The 23,081-nt window shown below is 37.6% G+C and overlaps 1 protein-coding gene across 1 annotated transcript in view; it reads right to left on the bottom strand.

Annotated features, from left to right (window-relative positions):
• Positions 1-6,577: 6,577 nt before the first annotated feature.
• Positions 6,578-23,081, bottom strand: part of CENPF (centromere protein F) — a 34,852-nt gene continuing 18,348 nt past the window's right edge. Inside the window, exons 12-20 of the mRNA XM_064707028.1 lie at positions 19,506-22,951; positions 16,704-18,995; positions 16,014-16,154; positions 14,800-14,976; positions 13,895-14,056; positions 12,435-12,621; positions 11,256-11,735; positions 9,766-9,959; positions 6,578-7,264 (exon numbers count right to left, since the gene is read on the bottom strand). Coding sequence (XP_064563098.1) covers positions 7,064-7,264; positions 9,766-9,959; positions 11,256-11,735; positions 12,435-12,621; positions 13,895-14,056; positions 14,800-14,976; positions 16,014-16,154; positions 16,704-18,995; positions 19,506-22,951 — 7,280 coding nt within the window. The 3' untranslated portion in view covers positions 6,578-7,063. The remainder of the gene's footprint in view (positions 7,265-9,765; positions 9,960-11,255; positions 11,736-12,434; positions 12,622-13,894; positions 14,057-14,799; positions 14,977-16,013; positions 16,155-16,703; positions 18,996-19,505; positions 22,952-23,081) is intronic.

The following is a 23,081-nucleotide window of genomic DNA, read 5'->3' as shown; positions in this document are numbered from 1 at the left end:
AATAGTTTTGTTTCTTTGTAAGGCTGAAATAGAGAAACACATGGGTCACAACAAAATACAAAAAAGCACCTGGTTTTGCTCAAATGAATTCTGGATCTTTAAGCTGGTGTCTCACCTATGAGGAACCTGAGCACATGGTAGGCATAACCTTGGGCTACATGCAGTCCCAAGCTATGATGTAGCAATCTTCCACATTATTCCCACACAGAAAAGGTTAATTTGCTGCTGCTTTATGCTGTGTGTTCCATGGAGCACTACTCCATGGGAGCTTATTGGAGGCAGGTAGTTCCCATAGAACATGCTCCACCAAAAGAAGTAAGTTAACTTACTCTTAAAGGTAAGAGCCACGTGCTTTCTAGCAGTTACCTGCTCTGTAGGTGCCTAAGGTAGCCCTGTAAAGGCACAGAAGCACCACATGATGCTCAAGCACTGCTTATGCTGCAACAGCTGTGACCTGGAAAAGAGGTTCTTGTTTCTAGCCTTTTCTGGTATTTAATGTAGATGGAAACTGCATCTTTCAGAATGAGATTTTCCAGGAGAATTTAGCTAAAAGATAGATAATCCAGCAAAATGGAAGATAACTGCAAAATTCCTTGCAAATGGAAGGCAAAGTCTCTGGGACTTGAGTGAGCTAGAGGAAATAAATGAATGAGGTAGTGGGGACAGAAGTGAAACACCTACTTAACTGAAACCTCATTTCAGTAGTTTGCTCCAGTTAATTAAGTATTGAGGAAAATGGATGCAGAAAGTACATTTTAAAGCAATCAAGTACTGCCAGAAATCAAGCCAGCAATTTGAAAAGAGAACAACACTGCTCTCTGGCATCTGACAAAATAAGATATTTGACAGGGAACAATATGTGCAGTACTGGTTAATTGGGAGGCGAGGAGAAGAATAATCATAGCTGCATTACTGAATTTATAGAAGTGTCTCCAGTGTACCACAGGGATGATGTGAATTTGTGGAATCCTCCTGCCTGCTACAGCAAGCCAGCAATCACTTACATTCCCATCAACATTTTTTTCAATGTACCCTAGACAGCAATGCAGAAATAGCAACTGTGGTGGCTCAGCCCAGGAGAATTGCCTTTAAAATGACTGTAAAATCCCCCACTTTCCTCTATTGATGAAGAGATATTAGATAAGAAACAAGTGGGAAAGAATTAACCCTTAGTCTCTTATGCTAAAGCTCATCAGAGCGGGGTACAACCCTTTCCCAGTTATTACAGCATGGAATATGGTTATTCCAGCATCAGTTCTACAACAGGTTAGGTTGACTGTGTGTTTTTGCAAAGCATCATCTTTGGAGCAAAGGCAAGACCTTAATTTCCCTCTCTTTTACTTCTAAGCTGTAGCCCAACACCATGGGAACTCAACCCATAAACTCAGCCACATTTTGGAAGCTCTGGCAGCACATTCAAGGCTCTATTTTCTTCCCTGCAGCTGGCTCGCTCACCTTCCATTTTTAACATGCCATTTTGATCACATTTTAATGATGCTTTCAACACAAGAGTGCTGATTGTCAAAGAAGTCAGCAATGGGGATGGAGACACCTGAACAAACCAATCATTTGATACCCTTCCCAATCATACTTGGAGCAGTGTAAGGGGATGTGCACTTTGTGGGAGATTCTTATTTAGATGCTTTGATATAAACCAATATTTTCATGTGTCTCAGCAGTAAATTTGCTTGCTTGAAGACAATATCAGGAGCCAGATACCAAACACTTATATAAAAAGAGAAGTAAAAGAGCAGCTAACCAAGTTGAACAAGCAGTGCAGAAAGTAGGAGATCTGGGAATCACAAAATAGATTCTTTCCTCTGTAATTTTTCACAAGAAATTGAAGAGAAGGAAAAATCCCACAGGATGAGGTACCAGTCTTCTCCATTACTACTTTTAGCCTCCATGATAGGAATCTAAGGCAATTACGTTCATCCAAAGTTAAGTTAATCCAAACTATGCTTTCCTCAGAAGAACTAAAATCTTCAATCCCTCAGCCTGGCAGTGTCTGAAACCACACATAAGTTTAAATATCAACAACAGTACTGAAAACAGACTATTTTTCAATTTGAGGTCAAAAGAATACAGAATACTTCCCTTTCTCTATACTGAAAAAAAGGAATTGAAGCAGTCCCCAACCACAATGAATAACTTCCAACTTCCCATTTTGCCTCTAGAAGAAAAAAAAAGAGTAGTCAGATGTGGATACACAGCCTTCATGAAAATGTGAATCTTCCTTCACGAGATCAAATGTATTTACACTGTATTTTATGTGGTACTCAGCAGGCCACCTAAATAAAGGAGCCCTGAAATAAAGGAACCTCTGTATCTAGCACAGAGCAGATACTCACTAAGCTTCCATCTGTTTAATTTATTAAGCACAGTAGCAGAAAAGCAAAATACAAAGAGCTGCTGATTTTTCTATGCATCCATCAGACCTTTCACTGAAGTATTTCAACAGCTGTATTGTCAATAGAGATCGTGATTTGTCTGCTGTTAAAAAAGCTTCCAGGAATAAAACCATGCAAAAAGCCAAACAGATTTAGCTGTTACATAGCTACATCCTGTTTTTCTATGTTCTACAGAGTTTTTCTACACTGAAACAAGTGCTTGGGTGTGCATATAAGTATGTCAGAGAACATCCACACACGCAAATATATATATATATATATAATATTTATATATTACATATACATCAATCTATTATATATATACATCCATCTATCTACTATATGTACATATATCTCTCTGTCTATCTATCTAATCTATTTACAGAGATCATCTCCTGGCCCTGGAACTATAGATAGACTAGTCCATATATATCAAGCAAGTCCACAACATTGCCTTTCAGTAGTGCTATTGCAGTCTGCTTTCACCACAGTCCACCTTGCATCCACTTGTCAACATCATTAATTTCAAACAGCTGTTTTCAATTGCTGTTTTCTGCAGAAAATTGCTGGCAGCCTTTTGTAATTTATGGCTATTTAGGATAAGATAACCAAAGCAGAGGGAGGTGGAATGATTTTAAGGGTTAGACAGCTGAAATCTCAAACGGCAAGAACAAGGCACCTGAAACTAATTCTGGGACAAATCAGGAGTATTCTCCAAGCACCTGGACCACAGTGGCACTGGTTTTTTTTTTTCTACAGTGTTTACATTGTTCAGCAATGTTACCCTGTGTAAAGGGAACTTGTTTGGCATGTGTTGCATGGGGTGTTGCATACCCCTTTAGATGTGTGTTACACTTTTTTCTGTCATCACTTTTCAAGGTTTTAGGGCACTATTTGCTTTGTTGTCCAATACACTCTGGGACCAGGCACATTTGGATTCATCACTGGTATTTTTCTTCCTGCTTAAAAATGTATTAATTTGCATCAACTGTAGGGCACACCAAGAAAACTAGCTGGATAGTGAGAGTGTGATTCTTCTTTTAGCTCCATCTCTCCCTCCCACTGGCCATCACTGAATAAGCAGACTCCTCCAAGTGGTCCCAGTGAGATGACAAACATAGAATTGGCAGCACTGTCCCCAAGGGTGGAAATGCAGGGCAGTGCAGAGAACTTGTGATCACCCCTGCAGCCAAGGGGGCTCCACAAATCAGGGCAGGATCTGATATTTAAGTATTTTAAATTCTGACACCTGAGAGATCAGTTCAAGCATTGGCCCTTAATAATAAGAATCCAGGAAAAGCAGCCCACAAACAAATCTCATGTTTTTCTTTCATTACTAGGTAAAAATGAGAAGAATAGTTCGAAGTCTGAAGAAAGAGTTGAACATCACAAACCACCCAGACCCTTCCATCACCTGTGGGAGAACATGGCAGAAGGATGCCAGCATTCCTGCAACATGCTTTTAATGTACAGCCCTGGGCATTTCAGGGAGCATGCACAACCACTTGGGACAGCAAACTAGATTTTACACCAATCACAATGTAAACCTTGGGTAAACAGGAAAGTGAAGAAGAGATCCAGTTAATGCACCTTCCTGTGATGTAACACTGTATCACCATGGCAACAACCAGGTTAGCATGCTAAGAACAATAGCAGAGCACCAAAGACATTTTTACAGGGACTTTTACAGTCAGAGTAGAAAGCCACATACAAGTGTCCTTTCATTCATTACAGAGAGATGACAAAACACATCCTATGCAATCCTACTAGGAATCCTGATGAGGCACTCTGATTTTTTGTTCTGCATGTTTGATATACGTATAGGTTGGAAATTATGTTCTTGATAGAGCTTTTCTGTGTGGATTGTGACATGAAGTCTCATCAGTTTGCAAGGGAATGTAAAATATGAAGTCCCACTTTCAACAGATTCAGGCATTAATCAAAGACCTCTTTAAAATCTTAACCTACAGCAAAATACATACAAACTAGTACTCCAATACATGCTAGTTGCTAAAAAATCCCCAGACATTGTAACATTTCAAAATGCAAACATCTCACACTTAAGGAAATATAAAGGCTTATAAAATACAAATGCAGGCATGTAGGAAAACATGTAACAACTAAAGTCTCAATGCATTCTTTTACTGATGATAGTCACTTCTTTCACTACAACATAGTTGTTCAAATTTGTCTGGTTAAGATTAGACAGCTTTCTAAAGATAGATGTTTTTTCCACACTCTTCTCCAAGTGGGACACTTTTCAAGGCATCAGATTAGAATAGAAAAACAGTGATTTGGCTAAATAAAACACCAGTTTTGTTTGGGTTTTTTCTATTATCGGCTACCAAAGCCTCTTCATACCCATGCTTTATCTCAAGAGACTTAATTTTTTTTTTAATTGCTAATTCCATAAATGATTCCTTTAAGATACAAAACTTGGTCTGAAACAATTTAGCTTTTATGAGTTTTGACAGTATCCTGACAGAAGATGAGGTAATAAAGTGCATCCTTTAAGATAGGTCTCTTTCAGTCTACAAGGATTGTTTTAATTACCTAATGCTTGAGTTAACAAACAACTGGAGATGTTTAAGAAAAAGCCACAAGATCTACTGCTGTGACCCCAAGCCCTGGTATATCTAGTTACTGAAGGATAGTATGTGTGGCAAGATTTTGATCTTTTGAATAATGAAAAATATTTTCATTTGTCTGATTCTGTTACACATATTTGATACAAATGTTAAATTTCTTTGAAGATGTTTTGGTTAGACTTATGAGTAGATCATTTGTTCTCCTAAACTGACTGCATTCTAACAGACAGTACTGTAAGAAAGGCAGAATAATGGTGTGTATGTATATGTAAAAAAGAGAACTCTGCTTTGAGGGTGAAACTAACCATGAAGTAGAAGGTATCATTACATTTTGAAAGTTCAGCTTGCAACCTAAGTATTGTCTCTTAGTTTAAAGAGTTTTTTCAAGGTGTAGAAAACATGATTACACTCTTATGTTGAAAGAAGAAACATCTTTCTGACACAGTAACATCAACAATGTGAAAACGCCTCTCTTCTGTGTATCTTGGAGATTTAGGGCACTCCTGCTCATGTTCAGGAGCTTGATTTCCCTAATACCTGGCCAGGCCAGGTGAGCATAAGCAATATGAATTATCAGCAAGTCATTTCTGCTTAGTTAGATAATGACTGATGTTGATGTCACCTTTTTCTATAGTGTTAAATTGGTCTCTGCTGCTGAGCAAGCCCAGTCAGACCTCTGAAATCCACAAGCTGGGGTGAACATTTTTGTAATGAATCATTCTAAATTCAAGTGCACTGTCATGAACTGGATGGAGTTATTTCTCTTGTATTGATGATGCCAGAATCTTATATGCTATTTCCAGAAAAGTCACTGTCTTTCGATATGTCAAAGATCTTTCCAGAATGAAAAGGAAGTAACCTAGGGCATTCCACACACATATTTCTTGACACCTGAACATTTCCCAACACATCCATTCTCCTTACTTCAGGTACAGGTCTTCAATGATTTCCATAGAGACAGATTTGAGGCTAAGCATTGTCAAAGTGAAGAGTAACCTGCAGCAGAGCAGCAGCCAGTCCCTGCTGGCAGAACAAGAACAGAACTGTTGTGATAGGGCCCTTTCTGGCCAGGTACAAAGTGCTCACCCCTGTCTTGCTGAGGTTCACTGGCTGGCCAAGGGCCAGTTGGCAGATGTGCAGATCAACATACGACCTTCAGCTAGGGAAGTACACTGTCAGATGCTTCATTTTAGGGAAACAGGCAGTCCTCTTTGGCTTTGTTTGAATCATGTCTCACCCCCATTGCAGTGTTATTCCATCAGGAAGAAGGGATACCAAGACACAGAACACGAGCTAGGCCTCTGCACTGGATGCACTTTCTATCTGGTTCTATACTTTAGTGTTGCACTTAGAAAATAAGTCATTGTTTCATTTTGAATCGTATAATAGTGTTTGCCACATTTTTCCTAGAAACTATAATTTTTAGATACTTAAGTAAGTTTATTTTCCATTAGTAAATCAACCATTGATACACAATAAAAGCGACAACAATTAACCACATGGCAAAATGCAGCCACTTTTTCTGTATTTTAATTTTTTTAACAGCTAAGTATTTACAGAAAATTCTACAATTACATCTAAAAGGAGGTTGTAGCCAGGTGGGGGTTGGTCTCTTCTCTCAGTTAACCAGCAACAGGACAAGAGGACACAGACTCAAGCTGCACCAGAGGGGGTTTAGGCCATTAGAAGAAGTTCTTCACAGAAAGAGTGATTGGGCATTGGAACGGGCTGCCCAGGGAGGTGGTGGAGTCACCATTCCTGGAGGCATTTAAGAAAAGACTAGTGTCAACCAGTGCCATGGTCTGGTTGACAAAGTGATGTTAGGCCATAGGTTAGACTCAATGACCTCAAAGGTCTTTTCCAACCTAATTGATTCTGTGATTCTATAAAAAGATTAGTTATATCTGTTCACTATTATTTCTAAAGTTTGTGTGATTATTGCTATTAGTAAACAAGGAAGCTCTGCAGAACCCATATATCGTTATTCACTGAAGAAGAGAAAATGGTGCCCTCCAGATAGTTCTGGTATTTATTTTACAAACTGGTTTTGATCACCAGTTATTCTGACTAGTGACTAGTTCACATTTACTGCACCTTACAATTTTCTTTTTGCTTATCTTGCTCAGATAATCCTTGTTCATTTAGGGCATTTTTTGCTTTGTGCATCGTGCGACTCTCCCTAGTGTTATCAGAGAGAGGTTTTGGGGATTGTTTCTGCAGGCAAAGTGGTGACCTTGGTGTAGAATTCATTGGTGGAAAAGCTTGGGACCGCTGCTCATCATTTTCCTGTAACACAAACAAAAACATCCTTGTTTTACCGGTAATGGAAAACCATATTAGCTTTCCGCCTTGGGTTGAAAGGCTTGCTGCAAAAGACTAAATATTGGGAATTTGCAAAAGACAGAGACTTACTGGAAGCAGAAAAACATATTTTTAAGGCACTTATCACTCTGAATACACAACACAGTGAGGCTTGATAATTCTTCTTTTGTTGTGGTATGAGATGAAATATCTGCTACACTGCTGGCAAGCTATTTTCCAGGAGCAGAAAACAGCTACACAAGGAACAGACAGTACTATTAAGCTGTTTACTAAAGTACCTGGTAGTGTGTACCAAGAGCTGTATTTAATTTTTTCTCAACATATTCTGCAAATGTAAAGCACAGGTGTCACTTTTTTGCTGACATCTGGGCAGAAACCACTGCTTTCACATTTTGACCGATGTGCAGTCAAAGCACTCAATTTAAATTCTACATTAAATTCACACAGAAAAGTGAATAAATTTGCATATGAACATGACAGGCACTTTTTAAGCACCTTGAGAAATTTGCAACAGTTTGAAACTAGGTATTTGAAATAAAGTAGATGCAAGTATCTATCAAAGAGAAGGAAACAAGATTTGCTTCACTTTTAAAACAAGACACACCATTTACTGTATTAATATAAAGCATGAAACAAAATGTTTTCATTGTTTCAACAAATGATGAAACGATATGAGCAATTCCTCCAGAAATTCACAATGTACATCATCTTGAAATAAAACCAATACACATTCAGCAGTGTCTGAGAGAAGGGCACAAATTCCTGGAACTGATGACTTTTGCATATTTACACTTGGGGGGGAAAAAAACAACACTGAAATGTTAATAACTGCGATCTAGTTGAAGGTGAGGAGTAGCCTGTCCTTGGACCTAGACAATACAAGTTTAGACAAAGAGGAGGAATGTATGGGAAATCCCTCCTTCAGTTAAATGAGAAAATATTATTACTGATTAATTGTTTCTTGCTATAACCCTGACCATGGTCAGCAAGAGTCTACAGCAAGCTTATACCATGCTGGCAGGTGATTACTACACAACTTTCTCTGACTGAGGTTTCCTTTCTTTTTTGCACTACTCAGATTCTTTACAAGCAACACCATTTGTTTCTAAGGTTATAGGGAAACAGACAGGAGTATAAATAAAATTTATTGGCATCACTTAATGAAACAGTAATAAAACACAGACCTCCAGGCAATGTCTGTAAGAAGCAGCAACTCTTGGCAAGTGGGGTAATTATCACTTGAAACAACATACAAATTCAGTGGACTCACTTTCACTGCAAAACACCAATTTTCTATTGCTGTAGCCCCAAAAAATTATAGGTCTGATCTGATTGGTCTTCCCAATGGTGCTTTCTGGCCTCAAAAGCTATACATCCACTAAACTATGTGGCATTTGCCTTTACTTACTTTTGGTATCTCGCCACATAGTTTATGTGCTAACACAAAATAACTGGATTAAAAAAAAAAAAAAGAAAAAACCCAAAAAGCGATGTGCAAGATTCTGCTGATTGTCAAGAGAATACTTTTGTGCAACCTGGCAAACTGGAAGGATTTTTATCTACTGACATATTTCTGTGTAGCCCTCATACAAAGAGCTACCAATAACTACTCTTTTATTGCTCAACTTGAGAGAACATGGTTACAAACCTTGGAGGAAGTTTTGGATGACAAAAGGTTCATTTCTGTCCTAAAGTTGGAACAATTTTCTATAAACTGCAAACTATTTGCATCATCTTAGAAAGAACACATTGCTCTGATATACAGTGAAACATTCAGCAATGTGTCTATTACTGAAAACACAAAGCTAATGTAAACTTCAGTTACTAACCTTTTTTTAATAAGAGTTTCCACTTTCAAAACATAACTTTTAGTATTTATTTGTTTTGATAGCATCAAAATCTGATAAGCATGACCAAGCTGGTCTAGTGGATGGTGTCCCTGTCTGTGGCAGGGAGGTTGGAATTAGCTGATCTTTTAATGTCCCTTCCAACAAAACCCACTCTTTATAATCCAGATGTTCCCTATTTACACGTTTAATAGCCTCCCTTATATCTGTAGTTATTCTAGAAATTCCAAGAAGAGCTATTTGCAGCAAACTTCAAGCTCAAACTCCTAAAGGTTAGTCTTTTTGCTGATTACTTTCTCTGCAACCTAAGATGTCACAGTATAAGGAATATGTGCTCTTTAATATCTGTTATAAGAAATTGAAAACATACCTGCATTGAATTTACATTTCCCCCTGGTTATTCCTAATAAAAGCATATGAACAATTTGCACATTGATACTATGGTAAGACCTATGTCATGCTTCAGTCATTCAGTATTTATGATCTTCTCTCCACTTTATTGTTGAGGAACATAAAGAATGCTATGTCCTCAAATTCACTTGGCAAGATGGATATGTTTAGTGAATGCATTAAGTCTTCCCATGACTTTGATACCCAGATAAAATTTTTCCAAGTTACCTTCTGTGGTTTGCTGCCACCAGGTGTCAAAGAGCAGCGCTCACCAAGATGGTCTGGTCTGCACTTCTGTGAGTCCTGTGCAGGCAAAGGCCTCTTCTCACTTGAGGAAGCCACATGGGGACTGGATCTGAGGTGCAGTGTTGTTCTACGTAAAATGTAAGGGCTGACGTTGCCCCTGGGGATGTCAGCAAACCCTGAAAAATAAACAGCTTCTATAAAAACCTAAAGCAATCACACTTCCTCAAATGGATTTCTTTTTCACAATAGGAATAAAATAGCTGATTGAAATAAATCATCTGTTCCATTGGAGAAAATGGAACAAAGAGATTGCTGAATAGATCTTGCATATTCCAAAATTCAAATGCAAAACTTGTGTATCACAGAAGAACCATTGAATTACAAGAGCAATTCTATAGAAAAATAAAAAATCAAAAAAGTGTTTGGTCTTTTTCTTTACAAGTACATTATTATGTGGAGAGTGATTTCAAACTGAAAACCAGTACTGGTTAATTCCTGATACCGTGACATGATGCTCTTGATTTTTAATACTTTTCTCTGTGTAGAACTATTTATGTATAGACTGGTTATTATCTCTCGGTCTAGCCTAGAAGACAAACATGAACTGGCACATATGTCCTCAGAACAGGGCTACTTTTAGAAGATATAGTAATGCTGGTAAGAAAGTGAAATGTAAATAATGTTTAGCTTTAGAAATCCTGACTTCTGGGAGTGACCACCAAAGCTGAGGCTATTCAGTATCCCTATGGTTTGTCCTTTAACGATAGCAATTACATTAATTATAAAGGGCAGGTTAATGGGTAGTTGAACTCACAAGACATTTTTCAAGCCCTGATTCGTGCAGTCTTCTCAGTTACCCTCTGCTGCAGCAAACCCTTATATGGAGTACCAGGCTGCCTAATTTCATGGCATTCACAGCAGACAGAAAGTGAACTCTCATGAAGATGAGAGTTAATTAATTAATCTTCTCATGAAGATGAATGTCTTACTGCTGTGGGTAAGTCAGTTTCAACTCAGGGGATTTTAGTCGATTTAATGTTTTGCAAATTAACACACTTTAATTATTGGTATTGAAAGAAATAAAAGCCCACAAATAAGCAAACACTTGGAGAACACACATGGGCTTCCCTCCAGACACCACTCCTTCCCAGTTTCTGGTCTTCAGTTGCCTCACTGCACACTACACCTGTGAGTGAGGTGATGGGAGCACAGGAGACTGCCAGGGCCACTTAACTCTTAGCAGAATGGGAATTACTAATCCAACAGAAATGTATTCTGCTGGTCTAACACCAGTGCTCCACAAAAGCTAACTTGGCACCAACTGTCAAGTCTCTCATTGACTCCTTTTACCTTCCATCACTATCACCAAAAATGTTTGCCTGGCCACCAACTCAGAGTGAAAGCCATTCAACAAAAGAGAAAAGCACACCTGCTGTACTCAGAGAACATTTGTCTTTACAAGACATAAATACCTTTTTGTACTATTTCTGGAAGGCCATCCAGCTCACAGTCAGTGTTGTCCTGACCCTGCAGATTTTGAGAGATATCACACTTCCTTTTCTTTTTCAATGAAGTCACTGGAGCAGGAGATCTTGGTTCTCCATTGTCTTTCCTGCTGTCTTCACATCTTTGCCTTTTACTTGAAAGCTTAGTGGTACCTTCATCTGACCTTCTGTCTTTGACAGAGTGTTTGCTCTTTTGCGTTAATGACTTCTCTGAATTCAGCAAAGGAGTGCTGACAGCATCACTCGCTCGCTGTTTCAGCTGAGTACTCAACAAACTGACTTGTGTTTTTAGCATTTCATTTTCTTCCTCAACTTTATGATATTTAACAATAAGAGAGCAGTATTTCTCCAAGTTCTCATTTGCTTCTCTGGTCTTTGCTTCTGTAGATTCCTGCAATTCTTCCAATTTTAATTTAATTTCTTCTGTAATGGCATTATCATCAGCATCTTTTCAAAGAAAAACATGATTATTCATATAACTGACATAATAAAATATGCATATGTAAGAATTTATAGTGCAATGGTCGCACATCTTTTAATTACACATGTTTTGTAACAGTGCAACTATAAAAAATTGAATATGAAACAAATTCAGTATTATGATAGGCATAATAATGTCCCTGCTAAATAGAGCAAATATATAAAATGTGAAAAGAATCCTTGCCCAGTGCATGGGGAAACGTTTTCCCTCTCATTTTGTAATTTCTGAACACTCCATTTGCACCCTTAACTTGCTTTAAGGATCATTTACAATACAGTGCATCTCATGAGGTGAACTAAAATGTTAAGAACAGAGCATGAGAATCAGAGGGAAAAGCTTGCTGAAAAATGATAAAAGAACTTGCACACAAAACTTAGTAAGAAAAACATCCCTTTTCTTCCTCAAGTCACTTACACCAAAAATGTAACATTTAATAAATTTATTCAGAACCTAGTGTTGTTTCTGAGAAAAGAAACACCTTTAAGATGAAAAAGATTAACTGGATTTTAAAAATGTTTGACATTTGCACTTGTAACTTTTTATGCTAGTTAAGAATCATGCTCTGTACTAGAGCTGCAAATGCAAGCGGACATTTTAGGGAACAAGAAATTTTTACAGATTAATAGACCACTATGAAAGCATTAAGACAATCTAGATTCAGTTACCTTCTTTATTATGCTTCGCCATAGCCACATTTTCCTTCTTTAGCAGCTCATCATGTTCAGCTAGTTGTTTCTGCAACTCTTCCTTTTCCTGTTCCAGCTGCTTACAGGATTTCATCCACATCTGCACTTTACTGTGGGCATATTCATTTTCCTTCTTCAGCTGAATTATAATGTTACTATTATCAGCCTAAAAAATAAGAAATTCAGTTATTTCACCAGAAACATAATTCCTCCTTTTAAACATCATAATATCAAACAGAGTAACAGTAAAAGATCTCCAAGATCATTGAGTCCAACCTTTGACCAAACACCACCATATTAACTAATTCATAGCACTAAGGGCCACCTTGAGCTGTTCCTTCAACCCTTCCAAGGGTGCCAACTCCACCACTTCCCTGGGCAGCCCCTTCCAATGCTTTACACTGTTTTCTAAAGGAAAGAAATTCTTCACAATGCCCAACCTGAACCTTTTACCATCCCATTGATCTGGTACCAACCTGTGTGCAAATACCACACAATGAGTGCAGCCAGAAGCCTTCTCTGCTACACTGACACTACCTTGGGTATGTTTTCTGGCACACATCCACAGGACTTTATCCTTGGACTGCTCTTATTAACCAAATTAACACCACAGTGGACAGCCCTAAGAAGAAACAACTGTTGAGCAAGATGAGCATTTTGTAATTCAGTGTTTACTTGCATGTAAATTGAATTGACTGTTTCTTCAAGAGTGCATTTATGAAGACAGTAATTCCTGAAGTGGGAGTGCTGAGCTGGAGCCAGAAATCAATCAGACAAAATAGACCAAAACCACCCAGAAACCAAGAAAAATGCAGGGATGGGATTATTAGTACAGAAGTACAGTGTATGTACAGTGAAGCTTCACCTGTGCTACTAAAAAGCAAACCAAGAACATGAAGAGCTGTTCCCAGTCATCAGTAGCTCACAGTATGTGGAGCTCCTATTCCAGCATCCCTGAGGACAATTCTGTCAGAGAATTACACTAGTTAATACCTGTAATGAGAATTCTATATAAAATGGAACTGAAAAAGCTGAATCAGGAGCAATCTATCAAGACTAGTACTTAGGGATAGACCATGGTACATTTTACCATCAAAGTAATTCACAAACACAAAACAGAGGCACTGCAAAGTCTCTCTGAGTGAATTCTAACCGCATTTTTGCGCACCTACAATGCTCACTGTAGTCAATGGGCTGCTGTGTTTAGGTCACACAAACCAATTCTAGGTGATCTCAGTCATGGCACACAGAGCAGAATTTTTCTAATGCACATCAATAGTAACTATGTTTTCTCCAGGCTCTATGTTCTCTTTAGTGAAACAAAGGCTGCACCAAAGTCAAGCCACGGTTCTGGAGCACTGGTTCCCAATCCTATGTTTATTTTACTACACAGTGTCTGGAATCTCATGCAATTGGTCATACTTCAGGGTTTTTCTTACCTTAGTTTTTAGGAGTTCTCCTAAGGACTGATTAGCTTCTTTAAGGGAATTATTTAGCTGTTCTTTATTTGACTTCAAATGCTCAATTTCCAATTTTTGCGAGCTGATAAAGTGCTCCAGTGAACTAATCTTCTCATGACAGGCCTCAATTTCTACTTCATTCTAAAGAAAGAAAATGTGCTTAATTACTATGATACCAAAAAGGACACTGAGTTTCATTTTAAAGATGTACCTAACAGCATATCACAAACCCACAGGAATTCCACAGCAAATTTAATAATTATGTTTTAAGGAGTTGAACATTAAAAGGGTAATTTGTCTCAAGTACGTATTTTCAATACTAGAATCTTGCCTCTAAGAAGACTGTCAGAAGAAAACCCTTATATTTTACTATAACTTGTTTTTACATCTACTTTATATTAATAATAATGAAAACTATTAAGAAACAATTATACTAAGTTATTAGCCTGGGTTCAGCTGGCCTCAAGTTCACAGACATTTCTGCAGTAAAATTGATGGCTCTTTACATATAGCACATCTGACAAATGTATTTCCAACAAATTTGTCCTTATATCTTGAACTGGTTCAACTTTCTTCCCTCTTCCTACCAAAAAAAAACATTTCCTGGATTAAACATACTGTTGTTTTCCCTTTTTCAAGGTTATAGTCCTAGTGAATTTTTTTATAGATCAAATGGGTACTGAGTTCTGAGATAAATTAACTTTTTAGAACTTGTCATGTGGAAAAAAGTTAACACATACTGAGCTCCAAGGTAAGTATATGTAGATTTTGGAAATATTGTTAGCAAAGATAAATTCTTTTGCAATAGGATCAGCAAAACTTTGTAAAATACACAGAACTCAATTAAAAACTCACAGCAGTACTCTTCCTATGTTCTGACTCACCTTTCGGTTTGCTTCTGTCAGAGCATCCTGATGCTTTTTCTCTGTTTGAAGTAGTCTGTCTTGGTATTCTGATATCTCTCTTTTAATTTCACTTTCTTTTTCTTGTAGTTGATTCTGGACCATCTCCAAACACCTGGCCAGTTCATTTTTTTCTGAAGTTGTGAGATGCAGCTGAATCTGTAAATAGTGATAGTACATTCTTTGGTATTTGGAGTTATCTCAATGGAGAAAAAGTTAACCCATTAAACTATTTGAATTGGAAGCATTTTTGAATTTTCCAGAGTTTGGTAGATAAGAAAAAATATTCAACAGTGGCTAAACACAGTGTAATCAAAGAAAAGAACATCTGAACACAAAAGGTAGGACAAGAGGCAAGGAAGGTTCTCGTAGAAGAAAACAAGTGCAAGTTTGCCAACAGCATTAAATCAAGCAGCACTGCCAAAATCAAAGCTTAACCTCTCCAAATGTTGCTCCCTCTCAGAGTGACTTGAGAGATAAAGGGTCACTTCCTCACCCTCTTTAAGATGACAAAACTTTCTAAGCATTTTCATCCATTGTTATAACTACTTTTTGGAGAGCTGGCTTGTATTTCCATTTAGGATTTCTAAAAGTTGCAGAAATATCTGTTCTTTTCCCATCCCACTCAAAATCCTCAATGCCACATTAGAAACAAGCCCCTGGTTATAGAATTTTTAAAATAAAGTTAGCAGGTCAGATGATCACACAAACTGGTTTAAAGACATACACAAATAAGACCTAAAGTTTTCTAGATGATAAAATAGCCTCTAAGAATTAAATGCAAACAAATTATAAACAAAGGCTCCAAAAACTGTTTCTTCCTTGACTATGTCCTGAATTAAATTAACACCATTGAAACACTGAAAGTAATTTTGACAAATGCTGTATTTTTTGTCTGCCCTCCTCAGTCTGATGATTGAAAACATGTAGTAGAGAATTTCTCAACACTGAAAAATGTCTAGATGACCAGCAGTGGCCTTCATGCCAAGAAAACATAGTTTGGATGGAAGGAAGAGGGGGAAAAACTACTAAGTAATCATTTTATCTCAGAAGAGAACATTCGATTTTTTGAAATTTGGAAGCAATAACATCTAACACTGTACATTATCACAGATCCCCTTGACCAGCCTCCAGACAGATACTATACTTGAGCATCTGGCTTTGAAGACAGAAATCATGCAGATGGAATAACTTACTTTGTTCTTTTCTGAATGTTCTTGAACACATTGCATTTCTTCAGCAAGCTTATTTCTTTCTTCCTGTAATTTGGCAATCTTCTGTTCAGTATTATTTAGCTTGACTTGCAGCTCAGTTCGACTTTCAGCCAGTTCATTTACCTGAAGTAAAATTTCCCAGGATTATTTTTAATACATGTGTCATGACTGCCAAATAATGTACTTCTATGTAACAAGCAGTTTTTAAGATGGATTATTTTATTCCCATAGTTGGTCAAGTTTTAAGCAAGAGTCACAACAGAGTAATGATGTTTTCACATGGCAAGTGCACTATTGTTACTTCACTTTCTTTGGAGCTTCCAAAACATTTATTCTTGATATGAAAACTCAGTCACGCAATATCAATTTGTTCTTCATCCTTTTCGACAGGAAAGAGGAAACTATTCTGCATTATTTGATTGCTTAAACTTCTACTTTCCAGCTACTTTCTCATTCATCCTATGCAAAACAATGCCCTGCTTTCCAGCTCTGTAACTTCAATGAAATTTTATGATTGTATAGAAAACATAATTTTAAAAATAGGATGTTTCCTGCAAAAGTTTGAGGTTAAAATTATTTTAGGATTTAACTTATTAAGGAAGTGGTAAACCCAGAGGACACTTTATCCTTCCTCCTACAAAGGGAACTCTGCCCTAATGGAAATGACATTACCTTTTTACATAGAGTGTTCTTTTCACAAAGCGTAGATTCCAGTTCCTTCTCAAGGTCCTTATAAGACATTTTTAGAACATTCAGGATGTCCGGAGAGGTTTCACCATCAGAAAAACATTGCTCCTTCAGCTTCAACTCAGCAATCAAGTTCTGCAGCCTCTCTTTTTCCTGGTGCCAGCATTCAAGTTCATGCTGCATGTGAGCCAGCTGCAAAGACAGTGCTTCTGTATCTTTCACCTGCTTTTCAAGAGCACCATTTTCCTGCACCTTTTCATCGAGTTTTTGTTTACAATCCATTAGTTCTTGAACAAGTACTTCCCTTGCTTGATCCAATTTGATGTTGTCATGTTTTATTTCCTGACATTGCTGTAACAGCATTATTTTATCTTGCTCAAGACGAGCCACCTGATCAATCAGGACTTGTTCTTTGGCTCTAGCATCTGCTTCCTCTTTGCATGAAAACTCCAACTTCTCACTCATATCTTTGAGCTCAGATTTCAGCAATGCCACGGTATTTTCAAGCTCAACTTTGATTTGTATCTTTTCTTCCTCCTTTTCTTCCAAGTGTTTTGCTGTAGTCAAATTTGAAGACTCTAGTTCATGGAATCTTCCTTGCATTTCTTTTAAATCTTTAGCCAAACATTCTTTTTGTGAGGTGAGGACATCAATTTGTAAGTTGGAACATTTCAGCTTTTCAGTCATCTCTTCCATCTCTGTTGCTAACGTTTCTGCCTCTGCTTTGGCAGTCTCCAACTCAATAACTGTATCTTCTAGATTTTTCTCTGACATCTCCAATTCCCTTTCAAGCCTCTCTATTTTATCCTGAAGAGCGTCAGCTTTCCGTTCATTGTCTCTCAGCTTTTCAGCAATGTGACGTTTTTTCTTCTCATCAGACTCAATTTTTACTTTCAGCTTCTCAATTCCACATCTCAATTGGTCTGCTTCTTTCTGTGCTGCGCTGAGTCTTGCAGCAAGTTCTCCTTTTTCCATTAACAAGCTTTCCAAAGATTTGGAAAGCTTTGAATTTTCCATTTCTGATGAACCTAATTTATGCTGCATCGTTCCCAACTCTCTTGCAATCAGCTCTTTTTCTTTCTTTGAATCTGCTGCTTCATTCTGGAGTTTTTCTACGGTGAAAGATACAGCATCATTTTCTAAACTTTGCAGCTTCTGAAGAAGACTGTCTTTTTCACTGGATAATTGATTTGCATCAGATTTTGCAGCCTCAAGCAGATTTGCTTGTGTCCTCACTTCATCCTCTAACCTTCTAATGAATTCAGTAGAATCCATTTTAGTTAACTCTAATTGTTTCAATTTCTCTTGTAGCTTTTGGTACTTCTGATCCAGTTCTTTTTTGCTTTCAGACAAAATACTCAGTTCTTGGCCAATATAGTTTCTCTCAGCTGTGACTGAAACAAGGTGCTCTTGAAAGCTAGAAATAGTTTTCAGATTAACTTCCCTCTCCCTTTCTAATCGCTGACATTTCGCCCGGAGCATTTCAATGTCAGGCTCTATGAACAAGGCATGTTTGTCAATATTACCTCGCTCAGATTTTGGACTCCCCTGTCCATTTTCAGCTGCAAGAAATTGTTCCTGATCAGATCTCTTGGTCATTTCTACATCATCCAACATGACTGCTGCATTAGGCAATCTAACTTTACACATCTCCAGCTCAGACTTGAAGTTCTCAGGTTCTTTTTCTGATGAGACTACATGAAGAGATGATTCCCGCTTATTGACAGAAACAGATCTGTGTTTTTCATTTATGCCACTGTTTTCTTCCTTAACAGCTACAGTAGCTTCCTCCAGTCCTGCAAAAGCTGAGCTATTTGAAATTGTTTGTGTCTCCTGGAAGTTCATTTCCGAGTTTGATTGCTCAACTCTTATTTTCAAACCTACATGGCTTTGCTCTTTTTCTGTCTCATAGATCAGCTTCAAATTTTCATCAGTCTGTTGTTTTGCCTCTTCCTGAAGCATTTCAGTGGTGATTTGATTTTCACAGAAATAGCCAGCACTCAAAACCCCACTACTGGAAAATGACAGTGCACTGGCATGGTCTGAGGGGCTGGTTATTTCTCCTGACGTATTTCTACACTCATGTTCTCCAGAAATTTTCTCAGTGTAATCTTCCATTAATCTTGCTTCCACAGTCTCAGTTTCATTTTCACACACAAAGGCATCTCCTGCAGCCATTTTCTCAATGGGGATTATTTTAAGATTATTGTTTTTCAGAGCTGAGTTTTCAACAGGCACTCTTAATTTATAAGGAGTATTGTTTTCTTGTTCTATGTTCTGCAAGGGGTAAGAATCAACCAGTTAAAAAAAAAAGGGAGAAAGAATTCATATAAGAAAAAACAAGGTAAGTTTTAAAACTTCTCTTGAACTAGTAAAGCTCCCGCTCTTGTGCAAAATAAATAGATACCCCTCCCTACTTCAGTCTCCTTTCTTACAGAAACATCTGACACTTGTGTATACACACATCTTTGGCCAAAAAGGTTTTAAAGGTATTGAGGGAGAAATTTTAGATAAATTTGCTGAAAAACTATGTGCATAGATATCGCACCCCTCTGTATTTTGGGAAAATAGGTGTCTACACGACACAGTGAATTATTATTAGCATTTCTAAAAGTTCAAAGATTACTTCTCAAGTATGGATTATTTTTCTTCTTTCTCCAAAAAGTAGTACTGCTTCTGTGAGGCACAATTTTAAACAGAATTTTTGCAGTAAAAAAAATAAAAAATCTGAGTGACGACAATCAAAGGATTTACATAAAACTCATTTGCATGACAGCAATTACTTACATTTTCAATATCTGTGCACAGCAGTGAATGAGAACTTAAATCAAGGACCTGTAGTTGGAGTCTTGCTGCTTCTAGCTCCAAAGAGAGATTCTCAGTTTGTTTTCTTTCTGCTGCCAGTTTGCACTCCATCTCTATAGTCACATTATTCAGCTTCTGCTGCCACTCTTCCTTTTCAGATAGATTTTGTTGTTTGAGATGATCTATTTCTTTCCTTTCAGAAAGTATAATTTCTTTCAGCTCTTGTATTTCCTCATTTTTCATATTCTCTTGAACATGAAACTGATCTTCAAGCACCTTGATGGACTTCTCATATGTCTGACAGAGCATCTGAAGTTCTTCAATTCTATTTTCAAGGCTGGATTTTCTTGGAGTAATACTCCTGAGCTCTCTAACAGAATCCAAACTGTGTTCATTATGACACTTTTCAACCAAAACTTCTGTTGCATCCTCTGAAATTACTTCTACCGAACTGTCTGTCTGATTCATTTCCTCTGTCCATTTGCACGAACCACTGTTATGAGAATCAACCACCTCACTTAGTTCTAATAAGCAGGGATTTACAGAAAGGTCTGAGGAAGAATCTGTGGCCTTAGTTTCATCCAATTTGGGCAGCGTGTCATCTTGGCTGGATGACAGTGACACCTGCACAGAACCTACATGAGCACTGCTCTGACTTGCCGATAGTGAAGAATTTTCTGCTTTCAGTATTTCAATACAAGACTGCAGCTCACATATCTTTGAGCTCATACTGCTGTGCTGTTCATATAATTTTAGGTGTTCATCTTGAAAAGTCAAAAGCTTCTCTCTTACTTCTGCAAAGTGTACTTTAACTTCTTTGCTGGACAATTTTAAATCTTCATAGTCAGAAGAACTGCATTCTTTAAGTCTGAAGGACAATTCCTTATTATCAGAACACATTCTCAGGTCACTGTTATCACTTTGATCCATAAGTTCATCAGGAAAACCAGCTTTCTCAGCTTTTAAAATGCTATCTGCAATCATTATATCATCTGTCTCCTCTTCCTCCTTATTAATACTTGTGCTACCATTGGTTTTAGCATCTTTCAATCCCGAGGCCAATGCAGTGTTTTCATTCTGCAACCTCTCACACATTTTCTCAAGCTCACTCAGCTGGTTTATGGTTACCTGCAAAGAGGATGCCAGCAACACTGATGAGGGACTTTCATCTATTCCTCTTTTGCTACAATCCTGGGAAATGTCACTGAAATTATACTCCAATGAGTGGCCATCTTCCTCTAATACTGTAAGCAAAGAATCTGCAGTTTTCGGTTCTTTAACAGACAGTAGTTCTTGCTGCAGTCTCTCTTTCTCTCTCACACTTTTCTCAAGTTCCACTTCCATGCCTTTTAAAGTTGTCTCCAGCTGCATCACTTCTAACCTGCAGTTCTTTAGAGAGATTTCGCTATCCTCAAAATCCATTTGAAGAAGCTCAAGTTTAACCTGGTATTTATTCAGCTCAATGTCCTTTTCTTCCATGGACTTTCTCAACTGTTCTGAACAGAGTCGTTGCTCACAATTAACACTGCACACTAGAGGTTCATTTTTTATGGGCAGTTCCTTCCCCAGTTGCTCCTTTTCTTGAAATACAAAGCCACATTTCTCTTGCATTGTATCTTGTCTTGTGCTGACATTTAACCTTTCCTGGCTTAAACAGTCAAGCTCCACAGAAGGCACATTTTGGATGTTGGAAAATTCTGACTGCAGTTGCTGAAGTTCACGAACCAAGTCCTTTTTTATTTCTTCTGAGGCTATTAGTTTATGTAAGATATCTTTGTTCTCACTAAGTACCTGTTCCTCTTGTTCTGATTTTGCTTTTTTTTCACGTAATTCAATTGTCTGTTCACTGAGAATGTTCATAATTTTTCCATTTTCTTCTTCTATTGATTTATACTTCACCTGCAAAACTTCAAGTTCTGTTTTGATTTCTTCTGTTCTTGACAGAATACGCTGTCTTTCCTCCTCATGTTTTCCTGACATTTCAGAAATTATTTCTTCTTTTTCCTTTAAACTATCATAAATATTTTTATTTGCCTCCAGTAAAGTTATTTGTTCTTGCTTTAAAGCACTGCTTAAATCCCTAAGAGCTGTATTTTCTTCAGTAAGTTCACCAATTTTTTTACTGTATGAGCAAATCATTGCAGTCATGTCCTTCTTCTCTGAATCCCATCTTTCAGACATGAGTTTCAGCTGCCTTAGTGACTCCTCAAGCAATTTATTATTGATCTTTGAATCCTGAAGCTCAACTTCTCTGTTTTCTAATCTTTCATTCAAAGTTTGCAGTTGCATGTCCTTTTCCTCAAGAATAGCTGAAGTTTTTTCAACCAATTCCTGACGGGCTGAAATATCCGCTTGCAAATTACTGATGTGCTGCTCATTTTCTGTCATGAGGCTTGTGTACATCTGTTCTACTGCAAATAACCTTTGTTCTGTTTCACTCTTTGTTTGCAGTAAGTCTTCATACTGCTGCTGCTGATTTGAATTCAGCTGCTTTTGAGCTGCTAAAGAACTCTCGAGAAGAGAGATCTGCTCTTGTAAATTGGCCAGATCTTTAGTTTTTCCCATTTCTACAAGAGCTCCTGCACATTCATGATCCAGCACTCCAGTGTTGGAGTTAGTTGCTGCAAATTGCAAATTCTCTAAAGGAGTCTTATCCTGTCTGCTTTTAACTTCTCCATCTTCTGTCATTTCTGAAGTATCTTTTGCTTTTACAAGACAACAGATTTTTTCATATTCACCAAGCAGATCATGATAGCACTGCTCCCTTTGCAGTCCTTGACTTGCTTCCAATTGTAACTTTTCTTCTACTTCAGCAACTTGGTTGGTGAGCTGGAATATTTTACAGGACATATTTTCTATCTCTTTGCAATACTTTTTATCAGAACATTCTGCTTTCTGCTTAAATTCATCAAAAGCTTTTTTTTGTTCTTCCAATTCTGCACTTTTACATTCCAGCATATCTTTCAGCTCTCTAATCTCTGTGGATTTCCTGTCATTTTCGGTTTGCATTATTCTAAGTTTCTCACTATGCTCATGATTTTTGCTTTGCTGATTTTGAAGGGATCCCTCCAAGTTATTAATATGAGCCAGCATACCTTCCTTTTCAGACTTAAGTTTATTTATAAGATTATCAGTTTCATTTTTCCATTGAGAAAAAACAGTAGCCTCTTTTTGCAATTCTTCACATTCTCTCTGCTTTAATCCAAGAAGTCTCTGCAAAGCTTCTGATTCTCCCTCCATCTTACTTATTTTACAGTCTTGTTCTTTAATATGATTATCTTTTTCCTTAAGGAGATCTCGGGTAGACTCTTGTTGCTTTTCCATGTCAGCTAAAGCTATTTTCAGGTTCTCCAGTGAAAGTGAGCTCTCCTGCCTTTTAAATTTCTCTTCCAGTAACTTCAGCTCCACTTCCAGAACAGAATTCTTATCTGTAGAAGAAAATACCATCAAATCTTTGTCAGTCAGTACTGGCAAGTCTTCTGATAACTTCCCAGATGAGGTGATACTATTTACTTTTATTATTTTCAATTCTCATCCTACTGCAAAGCATCACTCTTA

This window comes from Zonotrichia leucophrys, chromosome 3 (genome assembly GCF_028769735.1).
Source record: "Zonotrichia leucophrys gambelii isolate GWCS_2022_RI chromosome 3, RI_Zleu_2.0, whole genome shotgun sequence".
In the NCBI taxonomy this organism is placed as follows: Eukaryota; Metazoa; Chordata; class Aves; order Passeriformes; family Passerellidae; genus Zonotrichia; species Zonotrichia leucophrys.
The sequence above is the reverse complement of the archived record's forward strand: the minus strand, read 5'-3'. Positions and strand labels throughout refer to the sequence as shown.